We start from the raw sequence: 17,212 nt of genomic DNA, 5'->3' as shown, positions 1-17,212 counted from the left end.
CCGAAGCGCTAACCTGCTGTGATCCGGCAGCAGAGGAAGTATAGACGGGTTTCAGTTTCTGTAGCCGAACACATCAGCTGTAGCTCAGTCCCCTCAACCGTTCCACCTGCGGCACAGCCTGCTTCTGCATGTGCACAGAAAACCTCAAAACCAAACCTACAGCTGTCATCAGTTAACGAGCATTTCATGTCAAACCCTGCGCTGGAACAATCATGGAGGTATGGACCCCTCCTGCGGGGATTACTCACAGCAGCAGGTCGAACGTGCCCGAGCCTGGCAGGAGGACTGCATCTGCAGGCAGCGGCGGGAGGTCTGGAGAGGAGAAAGTTTTGTTCTGTTCTTCCTCTGACCCCACAGGAGCTGGTTCTCCAGCAGCGCTGGGCTCTTGGCTTGCCAACTGCAGGGTGGAAAGAAGTGTGAGCAGGCCCTGGGCATGGTCCCCAGCCGTGCCCACCCCTCAGCAGGTATAAACGTCTCTAACTCCTGCCATCTGGTTCTAGCTGTGCCATGACTCCGTGCCTTGGATGCCTGTAGAGGGACTGCCCTCATGCCAAGGGAAAATGAGATCAGGAGTGCAATCTCTGCTACAGCATCGTTAAGCCTTGCTGTAGCCCCTGGCGAGGAACAAGCGGGCTGGACTTGGCGTCTCTCCAGGAGGAGAAGATGCTGCAGTTTAGGAGAGTTTTCTGCAGATGCACAGAAGCATGGAAGAGCATTGGGATTTTTTTATTTTCCCTCTCTGTGCATCCTTCATCCTGGAAAAGAGGATTTCTAGTGAAGCCGTTAAGCCCAACGTGAACAAGGTCATCTGGCAGATTGGAACACCAAAATACCCCAGGGCAAGTAGAGGTCTGCTCTGAAAGACAAAGCCACCGAGAGCCTGCGTGAGCCCTAGAGCTGGTTCCTCTGCCCCAGCAGTGCTGGCGAGCAGGGCCAGGTTCCCAGGACAGTAGGGCCCTGGCCTCGAGGCGAGGTGCTGCGATGGCACCAGGAAACCCGACTGTTCACAGCCTGACTCCTGGGAGAGAGGTGGTCTTCCACAAGTCCTGCTGGCTCCTTATCTCACCATCTCCTTTTTCTCCCATCCTAGTTTGTCGCCCAGCTGCTGGGGTTCCTGATCAGCGTGGTCAGCTCCATCTTCTGTGGTCACTTGGGGAAAGCTGAGCTGGATGCTGTGACGCTGGCTGTGTCCGTACGTATAACTCTGATTCCCCTCTGATTTAAAACACACAAATTAGGTGTCACCGAAAAAAGAAGGGAAAAAAAAAAACAAAACCTGTAGGCATGTATTTGTGAGGACCCCATGCATAAGCACGGCCTGATGCAACACAAACGTCGCATCCACCAAACCATTCATTCTTTTGCCCTGAGCACAGGCAGGATGGGAACTGAGCAGTCGGAGACCGTGCCACTGCACCTGGGCAGGGTGCTGGAGCCTGTGGCCGGCTCTCTGGACCCACCAGACCTAGGTGTGCGTGCATGGCTAGGAGCAGCACTGTGTGTGGTCCTTTAGATATTCACCCCTTGCTAGAGGATCCTTTTCCACACCAGAGGGGAGAAGAGGCTATTTAGGTAACAAGAATGTGTTATTCTGAGAAATAGAGAAGGGCTGGAAACTTCCCAAAAAACTCATAGTGGAACTGTCTCCCCACCCAGCTGGGAGTACACAGTGCTTTGGGCCAGGTCCCCTGTCACCCTCCCTTGCAACCCAAGTCCTTTGTCTCTCCTCTTCTCAGGTTATCAACGTGACTGGCATCTCCATCGGTTCTGGTTTAGCCTCAGCATGTGACACGCTGATGTCCCAGGTCAGTAGCAGCTCCCCCTTTCTTGTGCCTGGCGGGGTTCGGTTGGTGATGTCTCGCCTCCTGTGCAGCGTGATCTGGGCACAAAGGGAGGGAGGATGGCAGCTTCCAGCCAGCATGGGGATGCAGATGCACTGGCTGGAGCCTACTCCCTCCCTGCAGTTCCCCCAAGGAGCCCTGGGTCATCCCTGGCTAGCAAAGGGATGTGCAGTCCGCCTGAGAGCCAGTTAATACCTCGACAGCCCGGCGTTAGCCACTGCAGGGTGTGGGAAGTGCATTTACCCAGCCCGTTGCTGCCCTGGGTCCTCAGCATCTGCCCAGACCGTTTGGTTCCCTGTACCGCTCACCTTGGTCTTCTCTCCTGACTCAGACATATGGCGGCAAGAACCTGAAGCAGGTGGGCACCATCCTGCAGCGCGGGATCCTCATCCTGCTGCTGTGCTGCTTCCCTTGCTGGGCACTCTTCATCAACACTGAGCGGATCCTCCTGCTCATCCGACAGGACCCCGAGGTCTCCAGGTCAGGGATGAGATGGACCCCTTCTGGATCGGGCATTTGGCTGTGGGTGGGTTGCCATGTAGTGTTGAAATCAAGGCTCTGTGGAGCTTGAGTGCAACGCTGCTTGGCTTGGCTCTTGCTTTGCTGTATCATTAACTGGGGAAAACAACTCTCTTTCCAGGTTAACTCAGGTCTATGTGATGATCTTTATTCCAGCGCTTCCTGTAAGTTGCTGCTAAAGCTGTGAGAAGCTCTGTGTCCCTCAGTAACATTAGGGGAAAGGAGGGAGGGTCTTTGCTGTGTGGATCGCAGGGCAGCATGGTGTAGGGTTTTACAATGTGCCCCTTGATCCTGAGCCTTAACAGATGTGTATTGGCCAGCAGCTGCTGGACCAGCAAACATGCAGTCTTTCACCTTACTGTGCAAAGGCTTTTACTGCAGGCCACGTCTCCGTACAACACGTAACTGGCGATGGACATTGGAACCGGGGGCTCCTGGGCTCATTCGTAGCTCTGAGATAAAGGCTGCAGCTTGCTGTTCACACACACTCATAGCTGCTGGGCTCTTGGCTAGTTCCTCCCACTCCTCTAAGACAGGGAGCAGTACCCCTGGGGAATAAGGGTTTGTAGGTTAATCCTTTCCTCCAAGGTTTCCAGGCTGTCTTGTGCTGATGAGAAAGTGTGGGATACTTCCAATTTGGAGACTGATTTCTCTTCCCAGTGGGAATGGGAGGTACCTTTTGTTACTCTTGGCTTTGGGTGCAGCCAGTGCTGGCAGATGCCGTGCTTCAACCAGAGGACAGGAGCACGGTGTTGGGTAGCGTGCCTGGCTGGGGCACCCCGAGAAGGTGGTCTGGGGAGCTGAGGGAAGGACGTATCTGTGGGAGTTAAATGGTAGCTGGCTGTTGAACTATAGTGCGGCGGTGCTGATGAAATGAATCCTGACTTTTGCAGGCGGCGTTTCTGTACCAGCTGCAGACAAGATATTTACTAAGTCAGGTATTGTATAACTAGCCAGGTTCTGGACCATAGATTAAAGGTATTCCTAGGAACATGGATGAAGTTTGGGATCTAAGTTCATCCTGTTCTGGGGAGAGCTGGGCTGAGGAATGTGCGATGCACAGCTCCCCCCAGCCAGCCCTGCAGGGCAGGGAGAGCTCATGGGAACCACCCTTAGTTTGCTCCGTTTCCCCATTGCTACCTCCCAACTCTGCGTTTTACTGATTGCAGCAGCTCTTGAGTCCTGCATGCTACCTTCTGCATGTCTAACACAATCCAGCTTTACCTGAAACAGGAGCTGCCGCCTTGGCTTTCTCCTTGGGCATTGCTGAAGGTCTCCCCTGGGTTTGCTGGATGGGGCTCGGGGAGTGCTGGGGAAACAAACTCCAAAGTCCCTCCTTGGCTTCCAGGCAATCATTCTGCCTCAAGTCTTGACGGGGATTGCAGCCAACGTCCTCAACGTGGCCATGAACGCCTTCTTCCTTTATGCGCTGAAGCTGGGCATGGTGTAAGTGTGAGCAGAGATGGTGACGGCCTCTCCCTGGGTGCAGGGGTTTGCTCAGGGCTGTGGGGGGGTGTCCTGGGTGCCACCCTTTGCCCCCAGCCAACCAGCCTGCAAAGGTAAGGCTGGAGGGACCTGCCCCATATCTGCAGCAAGGCTTGTGTGGGTGCCACCAGGTCTCTCCTGCTGCAGCTGGGGAGGATGTCATTTGTAATCTGCCTGTCTCTTTCCCCAGGGGCTCTGCCTGGGCTAACACTGTTTCTCAGTACACCCAGGCCATTCTCCTCTTCCTTTATGTGTGGTGGAAGAAGATCCATGTGGAGACCTGGGGAGGTACTGTTCATGGCTTAATCCTTCAAAATACGAGTGTCTGGCCCTGGGGATTTGGCCCTGTCACCAGCACCTGACAAAGGGATTACCACCCCCTCATGACAGCAAGATGCTGTAGCCATGTTCTCCAGGCATTTACTGTAGCTCCAAGTACGTGCTTCTTGATCATCCTGTCTCGGGAATGCAGCATGGTACAGCAGCAAGACTAGGTTGATGTCCTGTGAAGCTGTGGTGGTGATTGTCCTCAGAGTGTCCAGAAGAGCATATGGTTCCCTTTTTGGGGGAGGAGAGAGATAACATGCATTCATTTTGCTTTACCTTCTCATTGCAGGTTGGACCAGGGACTGCCTCCTGGACTGGGGCTCCTTTATCCGGCTGGCGGTGCCTGGCATGCTCATGATGTGTATTGAATGGTGGACCTTTGAGATCGGGAGCTTCTTGGCAGGTGAGTCCAAATCCTTTTTCCCTCTGGTTCAACAGGTCACCTTCCAGCCATGCCTGCTCTTGTGGCTGCCTCTTGAGTGTGATCCCAGAGCAACCTCACCTGCAGGGTTTGTTCTGCAGGATGCTCCGTCTGTTAGATGGGAACCCTGTAGTCACTGCCTCCTTGTCAGCAAAGGAGGGGTTTAATTCTGACCTAACGAAGGAAGTGATGAATCTTTTCCAGGGCTGCTCAGTGTGGTGGAGCTGGGTGCGCAGTCGGTCATCTATGAGCTCTCCTCTGCCGCATACATGGTAAGGGCTGGGTGTATTAAACCAAGATTGGCCTGGGAGGAGCCCCCAAACAATGGCCCTGCCGATCAAGGCTGGGGAGGGAAGCAGGAGTTGGTACCAAGCAGGTGATGACTCTCGGGGCTGCTGTACAGCTGCATGTCAGGGGTGTGCTGCAGATGGAAAATCCCCTTCCTGCAGCAATGCCAATTTGCCCCAAATTCCCTACTGGGGAAAAAGAAAATTGCCGCAGGCTTGGTGGTTGCCACTCACCTCCTTGTCTCCTGCTACTCAGGTGCCTCTGGGCTTCAGCGTGGCTGCAAGTGTCAGAGTGGGCAATGCCTTGGGATCGGGGGATGTGGTGCAAGCCAAGACCTCCTGCATCACTGCCCTGCTGTGCACAGGTCAGCCCAGGTCCCACAGAGCGGAAGAGAGGGTGATTTATGAGCAAATGGTTCAGTTCCCCTCTCACAGGGCTGGGGACCCCCCCTAGGAACCCAGACCCCCTTCTTTGGACCCTCTGTTTGGGGAAGGTGAGACCCTGGCTTCTCTTTTCTGTTAGGAACCTGGCGCAAAGGCTTTGATAGTTAAAAATGTAATTTAGCGTTCTGTCTTCCACCTCCAGAAGGTAGAGGGAGTATCTGGGGAGAAAGTGAGGCAAACAGACTTGTCCTCTACTGCAGTATCACCTGCAGGTCAGTCAAGTCCAGTGCCCATCACGTGGAGCCCCTGAGGTCTGGGCCTGGGTCAGGAGCAGGACATGCTGCCCTTGAGGCAAACAATTTGATTATTTCTTTTTCTCTTTCTTTCAGAAGTTTTTGCTGTGGTGGTTGCAACATTACTGGGAACCCTGAAGGATGTAGTGGGATACATCTTCACCAATGACAGGTGGGTTAACAGCCTTCTTTCGAGTATTATTACCTTCTTGGAGGGTGTGATTTATATCGCAGGAGCTGCTCAGAAGCTGCTGACAGATAGAGTTCATAAACCTCCATCTGGCAAACATGTTGCCCAAAGGTTCCTCCCCACTGCCCGGTGTCACGAGGCAGCAGAGGTGCTTCTGACACTGGGACACTACCATGGTGGTACCTAAGCTGCACTCATCCCCTCAGGTCTCACGGGCTGGGATCAGGCTTTGCAGCTGGCCCAGGGAGACGTGTCAGACCCAGAGTCCCTTGGGACCAGCTTTTCCCTGATCAGTACGTAACTCTTCCCAACAGGGAGATCGTTATCTTGGTGTCCAAAGTGATGATCATCTTTGCTCCATTCCACTTGTTTGATGCAGCAGCAGTGAGTATTCCAGCATGTGGAGTGATGCCTCTGTGCAGGTTGGGGTGTGATGGAGAGTGCGAAGCTGCCTTTAGCTCACTCTTGACCTGTTAAAATGATGCAGAGAAGCAAACTGATAAACTGTCAAAGGAGCTGCTCACATTACCTGTAGCACCTCAGTATCCCCTGTGCTTGCAGTTGCCTACATTTTGCACTGCTGCAGACAACCCGGTTCTTTTTCCCTCTTTTCCCCTGGTAAGGCTTCAGCTTTATACTAGCTCGTCAGAGCAACACAAGTGAGCAGCTGGATCCTCAGAGATACCAGGTACTCCCAGCGCAGTGGCACTGCTCGTACAACTTGTTAGATAGTAATTTCAGCCTGTTTCTTCCTGTCATCTCCCTGGGAGAGGGACCCAGGCAGTGTGGAAAGCACTATGGGGTCCGCTGGCGTGCCCCTCGGTGTCTGCAGACAGCTCCACGTTCTGTGCCTGGGCAGGCAGCTGGAAGGAGACGAGCCCTGCACCATCGGCTCTGTCATGTGGCTCTGGTCCCTCTTGGCTTTGCGGGACAGTGCTGTGGGTTCCCCTCTTCACAGGGCTGTGCCACATCCTGGCGCTCCTGTAGCAATACCTTCCATGGCACATGCTGTCCTGTGTGTTGATTCCTCTGCTCGCTTTCCTTAGGCGACCTGCGGCGGTGTGCTGCGGGGCACAGGGAAGCAGAAGATGGGTGCTATCGCCAACGCCATCGGCTATTACGCCATCGGCCTGCCCATCGGCATCTCGCTGATGTTTGCAGCTAAGATGGGGGTGTTAGGTACGTGTGTCCTCCACTTGACAGTGTATGAGCTGCCAGCACTGCTTCTGCCGGGCCCAAACCCTGTGCTTTGAGCAAAGGCTCAGCCCTGGAACTTGTGCTCACATCTTCCTTCGTATCAGCGGGGCCGGACTGCACACCGAAGAGTTGAGCTGAGGCAGCCTCTCAGTAGCCCCCATCAAATGGGGGCCGAGATGTCCCAGTAAATCCAGGCTTGCTCCCAGCACAGGAGCCCCCCAGGAGCTGTTTCCTCTCGCCGCCCCTGAGGGCAGCTCTCCCATGGAGATGGGGTTAGGCATGGGGCAATAATCTGACCCCACCGAAGTCCTTGGGCATTTTGGCAGTGGCTGGCAAAAGCAGGATTTCCTCAAGCCCGCCCTGAAGTAACTTTGCATTGCTGCAGGTCTGTGGGTGGGGATGATCGTTTGCATCTCTTTGCAAGCCCTTTCCTTCTCAGCTGTTGTCATGCGCATGGATTGGAAGAAAGCTGCAGAAGAGGTAAGACTTGTGCTTCTCTCTAATAACTCTTGAAAGGTGTTAGGTGAGTTCCTGACCCAGTACAATGCCACAGCCCTCTGACAGGAGGCAAAAGTGAAATGGGATCTGTCCCTCTCCTGTAGCGGAGGAGCAATTTGATGCTGAGCATGCTTGCTTTGGGAGAGCGGAGGAAAAGGCTCAGCTTTGCTTGGCTGGGCAGGACACCCTCGCTCTGAGAAGAGCAACTCTTCTGTGTGTTTTTAGGCGCAAGTCCGAGCTGGACTGAAAAAACAACTGGAAGATGTGAACTCCAATGGCACAGCTGCTAACAAAACATCTGCCGTGGGTATGTAACCGGGCCGGACAACAGGGAGGGAGCCCGAATTCTTCACCTAATCCTTCCTTTCCTTCACAGTCATAGCGGCCGTGACCATCCCGCAGGCCTAGATGGCTGGAAAGAGCACAGTGCCTGATGCTGGTCCCAGGCCAGTGGCCCTTCTCCTGTACTTAGTAATGGAGTACAGGATACCCTGTTACCCTGTCACCACCCTGGCTGCTCCAGGGAAGAGCTTGGACTGCCAGCCAGTGTCTGCCTTACCTGGGAACGCCTGCCCCTTTGCTGTGGCATGTCCCACTGTCCCTGATCCTGGGGAAAGGACCCTCAGGATTGTCACTAGTGCTTCCCAGCATCAGGCTGGGCTCCCCTGACTTTGTGGCTTGGCTTCCCTCCAGCACTCGCCTTTCTGTTACACAGATTACATCTCTGTTGACACTGACACCGTGGTCCTGCCTGAGAGCATCGTGAGCAGTGAGAGGCAACCTGACGACCAGCTCATCACACTGGAGGAGCCAGCTGTCGTCCCTGTTCCTCCCGCTGTGGTATGGAGGGCTCTGATCATCCGCCGTGTGCTGGCCACTGCCACCGCTGTTGCTGTCCTGCTGGTGGGCATCCTCGTCCGGCTCCTGACCGGCAATGGCTAGAACCAGTGACACTGAGGAGTTGTGCACAGAGCAGGAGGACCCCTGGTAACGTCCCAGGAGGATGGTGCGGGGGAAGGAATTCCCCCTCATTTCCTTGTGAAGAGTCACTTTGCTCAGTTTCTGGTTAGCTTACAATGTTTTATCCCACATGCAGAGTTTTTAAAGGGGTTGAGGATGCGGCACCTGGGAAGAAAGTGCTTGAGAGCTGGTCCCTCTCCTGCACTGCACCGCGATGTCACTTGTCATGGGTGGGAGTGTATCCTGGGGCTGGCCTGGGAAGGAGACGGTGACCTTGTGCTGCTGTCCCCTGCTTCCTACTCCCTGGGGGCATTTGTCCATGTCGTTTTCTAATGGCAGAGGCTCTTGCTGCCCACAGCACATTTCCTCATGCCCCAGTCTGTGCCAGCATCTTGATGTGGCAGAGCCCACTCGCTACCGCTGCGGCAGCGCAGTGCCAGGCTGATGTTGTTGGCAGATGGCTGACTCCTCTGCTGCCGGGGCGTTGGGTGCTGGCCGCTGGCCCTGCTCTCCCTGCTGCGTGGCAGGCACATGGCCTAAAGCAACTCTTCTTTGCACTTTTGTAAGGTGGGATTTTGATACAATAAAGTTTTCTGAGTAAATGTTGGGCTGTTAAGGTGGTGTGAGCACGACCCCGGTCATTGGCACGACTAAGCTGTTAGAGGAGAGACGTGTGCCTGGTTTGTGCAGCATGATGGGCTCACGCAGGGCATACGCATAGCCTCAGCCTCCTGGCCCTGCAGTTTGGGGCTGGCTGTGGGTGCAGCGGCAGCCAGGGCCTTCTTTCAGCTGGGCTTACAGAGCACACTGCTCCTCTCGGGTACAAAAGCAGGGTTTGTGCACCTTGATTGCTTCCTGCGCCATGGCTGAGCTGCACGGGAGAGGGTGATGTGGTGCACAACCCCACAGAGCTGTCAAGGACCTGCTGTATGGCTTAATGCAAATGCCCCAGCATAGCCTGCCCACCCCTGCCCTCAGCACCGAGCCCCTCGAGACCTGTCCCAGGCTCTTACCTGCAGCTGTGACGGCAGGGAGGCCTCTGCCGTGGGGCACACGCTCAGCCGTTGGAGGTAAATACCACGTTCAGCCGGCGTGCGGCACTTCCCTGCCACCCTGTAACTCGCCTGGCACATGGTGCTGGTTGCCTGTGGGCTGGGAATGAAAAGATGTGACGTAAAGGAGCTTAAAACAGCCATCAACCCTCTGCCCAGATGTGGGGAGGATGTGGCAGACTGCCATCTGCAGAATCCTGGTAGTTTTGGGATGGGAGCCTGGCGAGAGGAGGAAGCCTGCCTTGCTCTGCCCTGTGGGTTACCCCAGCCCATCGGAGCCCACCGCCCACTCTGGGCAAGAGAGGGTCTGCATTGCGACGGCAGTTCCCTTCGGCTTCCCCTGTCCTGCACCAAGGCAGGATGCTATATTTGGCGCGGCGGAGCGGTGCCAGAGAAACCCGACGCTGCAGTGTTGTGCAAGGCCGACAGCTGGAGCCAATGGGGCCGGCTTGTTTTGGCCACCGCCACGCTGCGATGAGAGGGGCCGAGACGGGTAGTGGCCCCACCACTGTCGGCAGCAGCTCTCAGGAGACTTCACACAGACCCATGAATCCTCCATCGCTGCTGGAAGAGGAGGACAACCCTCCAGCCCACCGGTCGGCAGAGCTGCGGTGAAGCGGGAGAGAGGTATGAGGGCTCGCGGGAGCGATTCGGGAAGGCTCAGCCCCTACGCTGGCTCGGGGCAGGCAGCAAACACCTTGAACTGTACGTGCGGGCTCCTCTACACTGCCCAGGACCCTCACTGAGTCCCCCAGCTCCGTGCCCTGCCCTGACCCGCTGCCTGCACTTCCCATCACCGACCCAGCTGTCAGCAGCAGGGAGCATGCGGTCGGCTCGCCCGGCCCCGGCTGAAGTTCACCCCACCGTGGTTACACATTGCTCACCCTGGCAGGTTGGTTTTAACAGAGCACGGAGGAAGAGGGTTGTCTCACTCCCCTGGCAGAGCGGCAGCATGAAGCCGGCGAATCTCCCCGAGGAGAACAGCTTCAGTGAGGCGATGGCCGCTGGCCAGAACGATCTCACACCCGGCAGCTGCGGAAAGAAACGCCGCTGGCTCCGGCGCCTGGTCCCGGAGAACTTCTGGGAGGATGCGAAGAAGCTGCTGGTGCTGGCGGGGCCGTTGGTAAGGACCTCAGGAGGAGAGTACTCCACCCAGCGTGGCTGCCCCTGCTCACCTCCATCTCCAACTTCTGCCTCTCCTCTTCCCTGCACTTAGATCCTGATCCAGCTGCTGGTCTTCCTGATACACCTCGTCAGCTCCATATTCTGCGGCCACCTGGGCAAGGTCGAGCTGGCCTCCGTCACGCTGGCCATCGCTGTAAGCATTGCCGGGGGCTGCCCCAGTGTCGGGCACCAGCTCCCACCTGCTGACGCTGGGACGGGGTATGGGAACAGAGGTGGATGAGGGCAGAGGAGATTTCAGACTCCCACTTTTCCTTTTAGCCCCTCTCCCTACCTAAAAGTCTCAAATGCTCACAGTTTTTTAACTTCTCTTTCCAGGTTATAAATGTTACTGCCGTCTCTGTAGGTTATGGTTTGGCTTCAGCATGTGACACCTTGATATCACAGGTGGGTAAGAGATGCTGGCGCTTGGCCTGGAGACACGGGGTTTTCCAGCATCGGCTGATGCTGCCCAGGCACTGCATGGAGCCCTGGCTGCACCTGCGAGCTGGGGAAGCTTATCCGCAAGCAGCAATCCCATCACAGGGAGCTCCATGCTCCCCTTGAAATAACAAATCCTTCCCGGGCGGTCTTCAGGGCAGTCAGGGCTGCTCCATGCTCCCGCGGGGTCCCCGTTCCCCCAGCCCCAGTGTGCTGCCAGTGCAGCAGAGCTCACCGCCGTCCTCTCGCCTTGCAGACCTACGGCAGCAAGAACCTGCTGCGGGTGGGGGTGATCCTGCAGCGTGCCACCCTCATCCTCCTGCTCTGCTGCTTCCCCTGCTGCGCCATCCTCATCAACATCGAGCAGTTCCTGCTCCTCATCCGCCAGGACCCCGAGGTCTCCAGGTCGGGTGGTCCCATGGCCCAGATGCCCCTGCCTCATCCCTCCCCACCGTGGTGGGGCTGCGAGGAGGGTGGCTGCAGCCATGGCCCCTCGCTAACCGTGACTCTCGTGTCCCCCCAGGTTAACTCAGCGCTACGTGATGGCCTTTGTCCCTGCTCTCCCGGTGAGTCCCTGTGGGCACCCCAGATGCTGGGGACCAGCCATCCTGCTCCTGTGTTCCACCGCAGCAGCACGGCCCCTGCTCTGTGCTGGCCTCGTCTCATCCACCAATTTCCTTTTAAGGCGGTTTTTCTGTATAACCTGGAGACAAAATACCTGCAGAACCAGGTGGGTCCGGCAGCCCTCGCACCCCCAGAGGGTCAGACCTAGACCCAGCTTAGGGCTCCCTTCAACCACGCACCCAGGGTTTTCATCCTTGCCATTCCCGGTGGCGAGGCAGCGTTTGTCCCCACCACTGCCTGGGTGCCCCAGAGCAGCTCTGACCCCATGGAGAGCACCCAGTCCCACAGCCATTTCTATCCATCTGTCTGATGGACCTCCCTTCGTAGTTCCCCACATCAGGGATTTACCTCCAACGCACCCATTTTCCAAGCAGGCGACATCATCAGAAGTTTATTTTTTGGATGGGAAAGGTGCTGATCAAGGGGCTGGTGGAGACCTTCGCAACTCTCTCCCGAAGCTTTTGTGAAGGTGCCGTAGCCCCCATCTCCTCTCCTTTGCAGATGATCACCTGGCCGCTGGTGCTGAGCGGGATCGTTGGCAATGTCGTCAATGTGATTGCAAACTGTGTCTTCCTCTACGTGCTCCACTTGGGCATCGCGTGAGTAGCGCCCGTGTCCCATGGAGGGGAAAACACGAGACCTGGCACCAGCAAGGGACTTTTCAGGGATGTCAGCACCACCAGGCGTGGTTCAGCATCCGGCACTCGTGGGGGCACGGTGGGACGTTACGCTCTGGCACCCCGAGGCCGGGGAGGCGTGAGCAGGATGCTGATGACCTTTCTCATTTCCTTTGCAGGGGCTCTGCCTGGGCCAACACCGTTGCTCAGTACTCACAAACAATTTTCTTGCTCCTGTATATCATAGGCAAGAAACTCCACGTGAAGACCTGGGGAGGTAAGGGCATCTCCCCTGCTCCCTCCGGTTTCTGCTTTACACGAGCATTCATGACTCTTCCACCACTTCTATCAAGTGATTTCTGTTAGTCCTGACAGTGAAATATTAACCTCAGCCTGGTACACCCCGGGCACGCGGTGCTGCTTCGGTGGCAGCACATCATGTGCGAGCGTTGGCAGAGCACCGTGCCGGCCAGTAAACATTAATTCTGGAGAAATGAAACTTTCTGCTGAGGCTTTGTAGGGTTCAGCCCTAAAGCCGGATGAGCACAGACGTAAGCACAAAATTGTCCTTAGACACTCTGCTCCGGGAGGGATGAGCTGAGGATTGCACCGCTCCGTGGCCTACAGAACGGCATCAGCAGAGCGCATACGTGCACTCTCTGCTGCTGGAGGGCCTATGGAGCTGAGGAGCGTTGCCCTGGTAGCTCTGCAAACAGGAACGGCATCTCCAGCTGCCTCGGCTGCTCTCGAGGATGTAACACAGGGCCAGTCTGGTCATCCCTCGGGTGATGTTTCTCCTCTCTGCAGGCTGGTCCAGCGAGTGCCTGCAGGAGTGGGACAGCTTCACCTTCCTGGCTGTCCCCAGCATGCTCATGATATGCATCGAGTGGTGGACCTACGAAATCGGGAGCTTCTTGATAGGTCAGTGGAGAGGGGGAGCTGCGAGGAGGGGGACAGGGTCTGACCCAGAGCGACGTCTGCAGCAGTCGCAGGGGCCGAGAGCGGCTTTCCACCCAGCACCCCCACCCGGCGCTGACCCTCTCCTCTCCCCCAGGCCTGCTGAGCGTCGTAGAGCTCTCCGCCCAGTCCATCATCTACGAGGTGTCCGTTGTGGCTTTCATGGTAAGGGCTTGGGCTCATTATTTCAGACCAGGGCTCCCTAGGGACAGTCCTGGGACAGACACCCAGCAAAAACCAGCTCCAGCAAATCTCAGTCTTCCCCCTCTGCACTTAAGCCTCTCCCTGCTCCTACCTATCCCTCCTACGGAGAAGTTTTAAATTAAATCCTGAACTCTGTACCCGTCTCCGCTGGGCGGTTATTCCGCTGTCGCTGCGGTGGCCCCATTACCTGGACGCACTCATGAGCCTCAGCCCTGTGGTTACAGATCCCCCTGGGGCTGGGCACGGCCGCCAGCGTGCAGGTGGGGAACGCGCTGGGTGCCGGTGACATCGAGACGGCCAAGAGATCCTCCTCCACCAGCCTGCTCTGCACAGGTCAGGCCACCTGCGTGCCGGGAAGCCTTTGCCGGAGCTCCTTCCAGGCACCGCAGGAGCAGGGAGCACTTGCAGCTGTCTGCCCGTGGCACACGCCCGTGTCCCCTTCTCTCCCTTCGGCTGCTCCCAAACTCCCCGTCACGGCTGGGCTGGGCTCAGTGCTTTGCTCTGTTTTTTCAGGGGGGTTTTGCGTAGCCGTGGGGGCCATTTTAGCTGCCACGAAGGATGTGCTGGGATACATCTTCACCAGCGAGAAGTGAGTACCCCTGACTCCTGGCCTCGGTGCGTGGAGGTTGGTTCCCAAAAAGAGTCATTTTTTGTTCTGTGTTCCCAGGGAGATTGTTGACTTGGTGGCCTGGGTCATGCCTGTCTACGTTGTCTTCCACTTGTTTGAAGCCACGTGTGTAAGTCCCTGGGGATGTTGCTGTTTTCGGTAGGGGACCTCGGTGCTGAGAGGCAGCATCGCAGGTCAGTCGGTTGAGGGTCCCTCAGTCTGCGGGTGAGCACCGGCACACGCGGCGGGACCCTGCAGAGCTCCTGGGATCACCTCTTAGAAAACACCCAGCGTGTAAAAAGATGACACACAAAACCAGGCAGGGACACAGAAATAACTGGGCAGAGGCGAGGAGCTGGTTCATCACCAGGGTGGTTCACCAGCCCCCTAGGCAGTGGCAGAGCCCTGAATTTGGCTAAGGCAGCGCTTGGCCCCAGCCTCTCTCCCTCTCCCCGGCAGGGCACCTGCAGCGGGGTGCTCAGAGGCATAGGCAAGCAGAAATTCGGTGCCATCCTCAACGCTGTGAGCTACTACGGCGTGGGCCTGCCCCTGGGAGGTGTGCTGCTCTTCGTGGCCAGGATCGGCGTCATAGGTACCAACCCCTGGGTACACAGCCCTGCGCGCCCCCAAATCCCCCACGGTGGATGCAGCTTCCCCCAGCTACACCGATTGCTCACCGTGACCCTCCCGCCTGGCTTGGGAGTGGGCACACTGGGGTGGACTGGGATGGCCCCTGCAACTACTGAGAGCATTTAATTGTAGTGGGAAAAAGCAACTGCTGCCAGGTCTGCTGGGCAGCCCCGCAGCAGGTGCCCACGGCCACCCCATCCCCATGTCCCTGCTGACCTTGGTGACATCCCCTTTCTTGACTCGCTGTCCCAAGATGCCGTCTCGGTTGGGTTTTGCTCCAGCCTCAGCACCCAGCTGACACCGGCGTGCCCTCCGCAGGCCTGTGGCTCAGCATGCTCGTCTGCGTCTCCATCCTCTGCACCTGCTTCATCGCCTACATCATCCGCATGGACTGGAGGAAGGCAGCCGAGGAGGTAACCCACGCGCCCACAGCATTGTGCCCTGCCAGCGGGAAGGTCCTCAGTGCCTTGGCTGGGATCGCAGTGGGATGAGACGGCATCACAGGCTCGATCCCATGGGCCAGCGCTGTCCTCCAGTGCCCTCAGCAAAACCCAGTGCTCCCACGACCACATCCCTGTATTCAGCTCCCTCCCTCCCATGCACTCAACAGCCTCAAGGTTTCCCTCTGCGCCTTGTGCCGCCCTTGGCTGGGGACACGAAGCACAAAGCAGATGGGGTGATGGAGGCTACCTCAGCCCTGAGCATCACCTTGTGCCCCACCAGCTCTGGCGTTTCCCCCAGCCAGCACCTCCCATTTCAGGCTGCACAATGCCATTTCCAGCCAGATGAACCCCACGAGAGGCAACACGTAGGCTTTCCCTGGTGGGGATTTCCTGCACCACACGCTGCCGGCTAAACCCAGCACCTTCCCTCTTCCAGGCTCAGCACCGCGCGGGAGTGACCCAGCCACCAGCGGAAGAACCGAACCCGTGCCCCGATCCCTCCGGCAAGGCACTTCCCTCCAGTGTGGGGCCAGCCCCACCGCCCCACGCTTATCCCCCCGCCACGGCAGTGCGGGGGTGCGTAGGTATGGCCAGGAGCTGGGCACAGCGTGCGGCGGTGGGTTTAGGTCCAGGAAGGGTCCCTGAGGATGCACATAAGCCAGGAACAAGCCCACAAAATGGAGGTGCAGTGTAGTGCTGGTGATGCCCTCAGTTACTTGGCAAACAGTCGTTACAAGGGTGGGCTTGGGAGGGTGACGGAGGCTGGTGGGGGGCCGACCTGGAGGGACGGGGCGTCCTGGGCAGCTCTCACCTTGCAGACACCAGGTCCCACCGAAGCTCCGTCAAGGGCTGGAGATCTCCACGCTCTGGGCTGCTCGTAGTGTGCTTTCAGACTGCAGACAAAACCCTCCCAACAAACCCCTCAATCCCCCCAAGAGCCCTCAGCGATGCTGCCCCGTTCTCCTTGCAGCCGGAGTGGATGCGCAGAACGGCGTCGTGCTCACGGGCATCACCAGGATGGAGGGACTCACGTACCAGCTGGAGCCCCAGGAAAACACACCTGCCACATCCCCTCCGGCCACCACCATGACCACCAAGGAGCTGATCGTCTTTTTTCGGGGCGGGGTCGGTGTCCCGCCGCAGCCATCGCAGTACTTGCGCTTGGCATTGTCGTAAAGCTGATGACCAGCAAACACTGACTCGCACCACGGACTCTGCAGCCTTGGCTTTGGGGGCGAAAGCCCCTCCTGACGGATGGACGTACAAAGCACAGACCGGCCAGCGAGAGAATCCAGCACATGCCTGTCCCATGGGAGCCAAAGGGCCCCCGTCAGCATTTGGCAGCATCGCTTGGGAACGGGCCCTGCGGCTGCTCCAACACCCAAACCACTGCTCTGGGCTGCCTGGCACACACCGAGCGTGACGGTAACCCCCTCCAGCCTGCGCTGCCGGCTATCACCTGCCGACCGGAGCCGAGCACAGCCCGGCTCACACTGCTGCTCTGTGAAAAATGCCAAATAAAAAGAATAAACCCAGCTGGACTTGGGCTGGCTCCTTTGGGTGGAGGCTGATGGGAGAGCATCTGATGCTGGGGGCTGCAGCCGTGTGGGAGCCTGGGGCACGTGGGTCTTGCCTTGCCCTAGACGGCCTTCGCAGTAAAACAAAGGTTTTATTCAGCAAGGCTCAAGGTCAGCTTTCAGTTACAAGTTTAGAGGTAAAAGACTACTAGTAAACCAATAAAAAATTGAAATTCAGTTAGTTACAGATGAGATGGCTGGCTGCTCAGCCACTCTGGCCAAGGACTTCCCCAGACCTGGGACTCCGGTCACAGCACTGCCCCTGCCCTTGCCCCCAGCAGCCCCAAATGCAGCGCGCCAGCAGCGTGACAGTCCCTGGTGCTCCTCGGGGCAGAGCGTGGCCACAGCTGTCACCTCGGGTACCCTTTGCACACCTTGGATGGGTAAAGGTGGTTTCCCCTGCAATGAGACATCACCTGTTGGGTCACGAGTCCTTTCAAGGATGGGATCCTGCAGGTTCTTAGAGGCTGTTTCCCTCTGCTCTGGACAGGCTGCTG

At 57.3% G+C, this 17,212-nt stretch overlaps 2 protein-coding genes across 2 annotated transcripts; both read left to right on the top strand.

The window, feature by feature from the left end:
• The first annotated feature begins 212 nt into the window (after positions 1-212).
• LOC104167707 (multidrug and toxin extrusion protein 2-like) lies at positions 213-8,384 on the top strand. The gene is made up of 17 exons (XM_009708033.1): positions 213-218; positions 1,091-1,192; positions 1,737-1,805; positions 2,173-2,321; positions 2,482-2,524; positions 3,254-3,298; positions 3,709-3,806; positions 4,036-4,133; positions 4,462-4,575; positions 4,798-4,865; positions 5,137-5,245; positions 5,654-5,729; positions 6,062-6,131; positions 6,794-6,926; positions 7,330-7,424; positions 7,668-7,749; positions 8,158-8,384. The coding sequence occupies exons 1-17, from the start codon at positions 213-215 to the stop codon at positions 8,382-8,384; spliced, it is 1,584 nt and encodes a 527-aa protein (XP_009706335.1).
• Positions 8,385-10,406: 2,022 nt separating this feature from the next.
• Positions 10,407-16,337, top strand: LOC104167705 (multidrug and toxin extrusion protein 1-like). Its single transcript, XM_009708031.1, is given in 18 exon segments — positions 10,407-10,577; positions 10,671-10,772; positions 10,955-11,023; positions 11,313-11,461; positions 11,580-11,622; positions 11,742-11,786; positions 12,182-12,279; positions 12,477-12,574; positions 13,105-13,218; positions 13,352-13,419; positions 13,683-13,791; positions 13,972-14,047; positions 14,126-14,195; positions 14,525-14,657; positions 15,014-15,108; positions 15,575-15,722; positions 16,109-16,254; positions 16,257-16,337. Coding segments are annotated over 18 exon segments (1,815 nt in total).
• The last annotated feature ends 875 nt before the right edge of the window (positions 16,338-17,212 follow it).

This window comes from Cariama cristata, unplaced genomic scaffold, assembly GCF_000690535.1.
Source record: "Cariama cristata isolate BGI_N322 unplaced genomic scaffold, ASM69053v1 scaffold27239, whole genome shotgun sequence".
Lineage (NCBI taxonomy): Eukaryota > Metazoa > Chordata > Aves > Cariamiformes > Cariamidae > Cariama > Cariama cristata.
The sequence above is the reverse complement of the archived record's forward strand: the minus strand, read 5'-3'. Positions and strand labels throughout refer to the sequence as shown.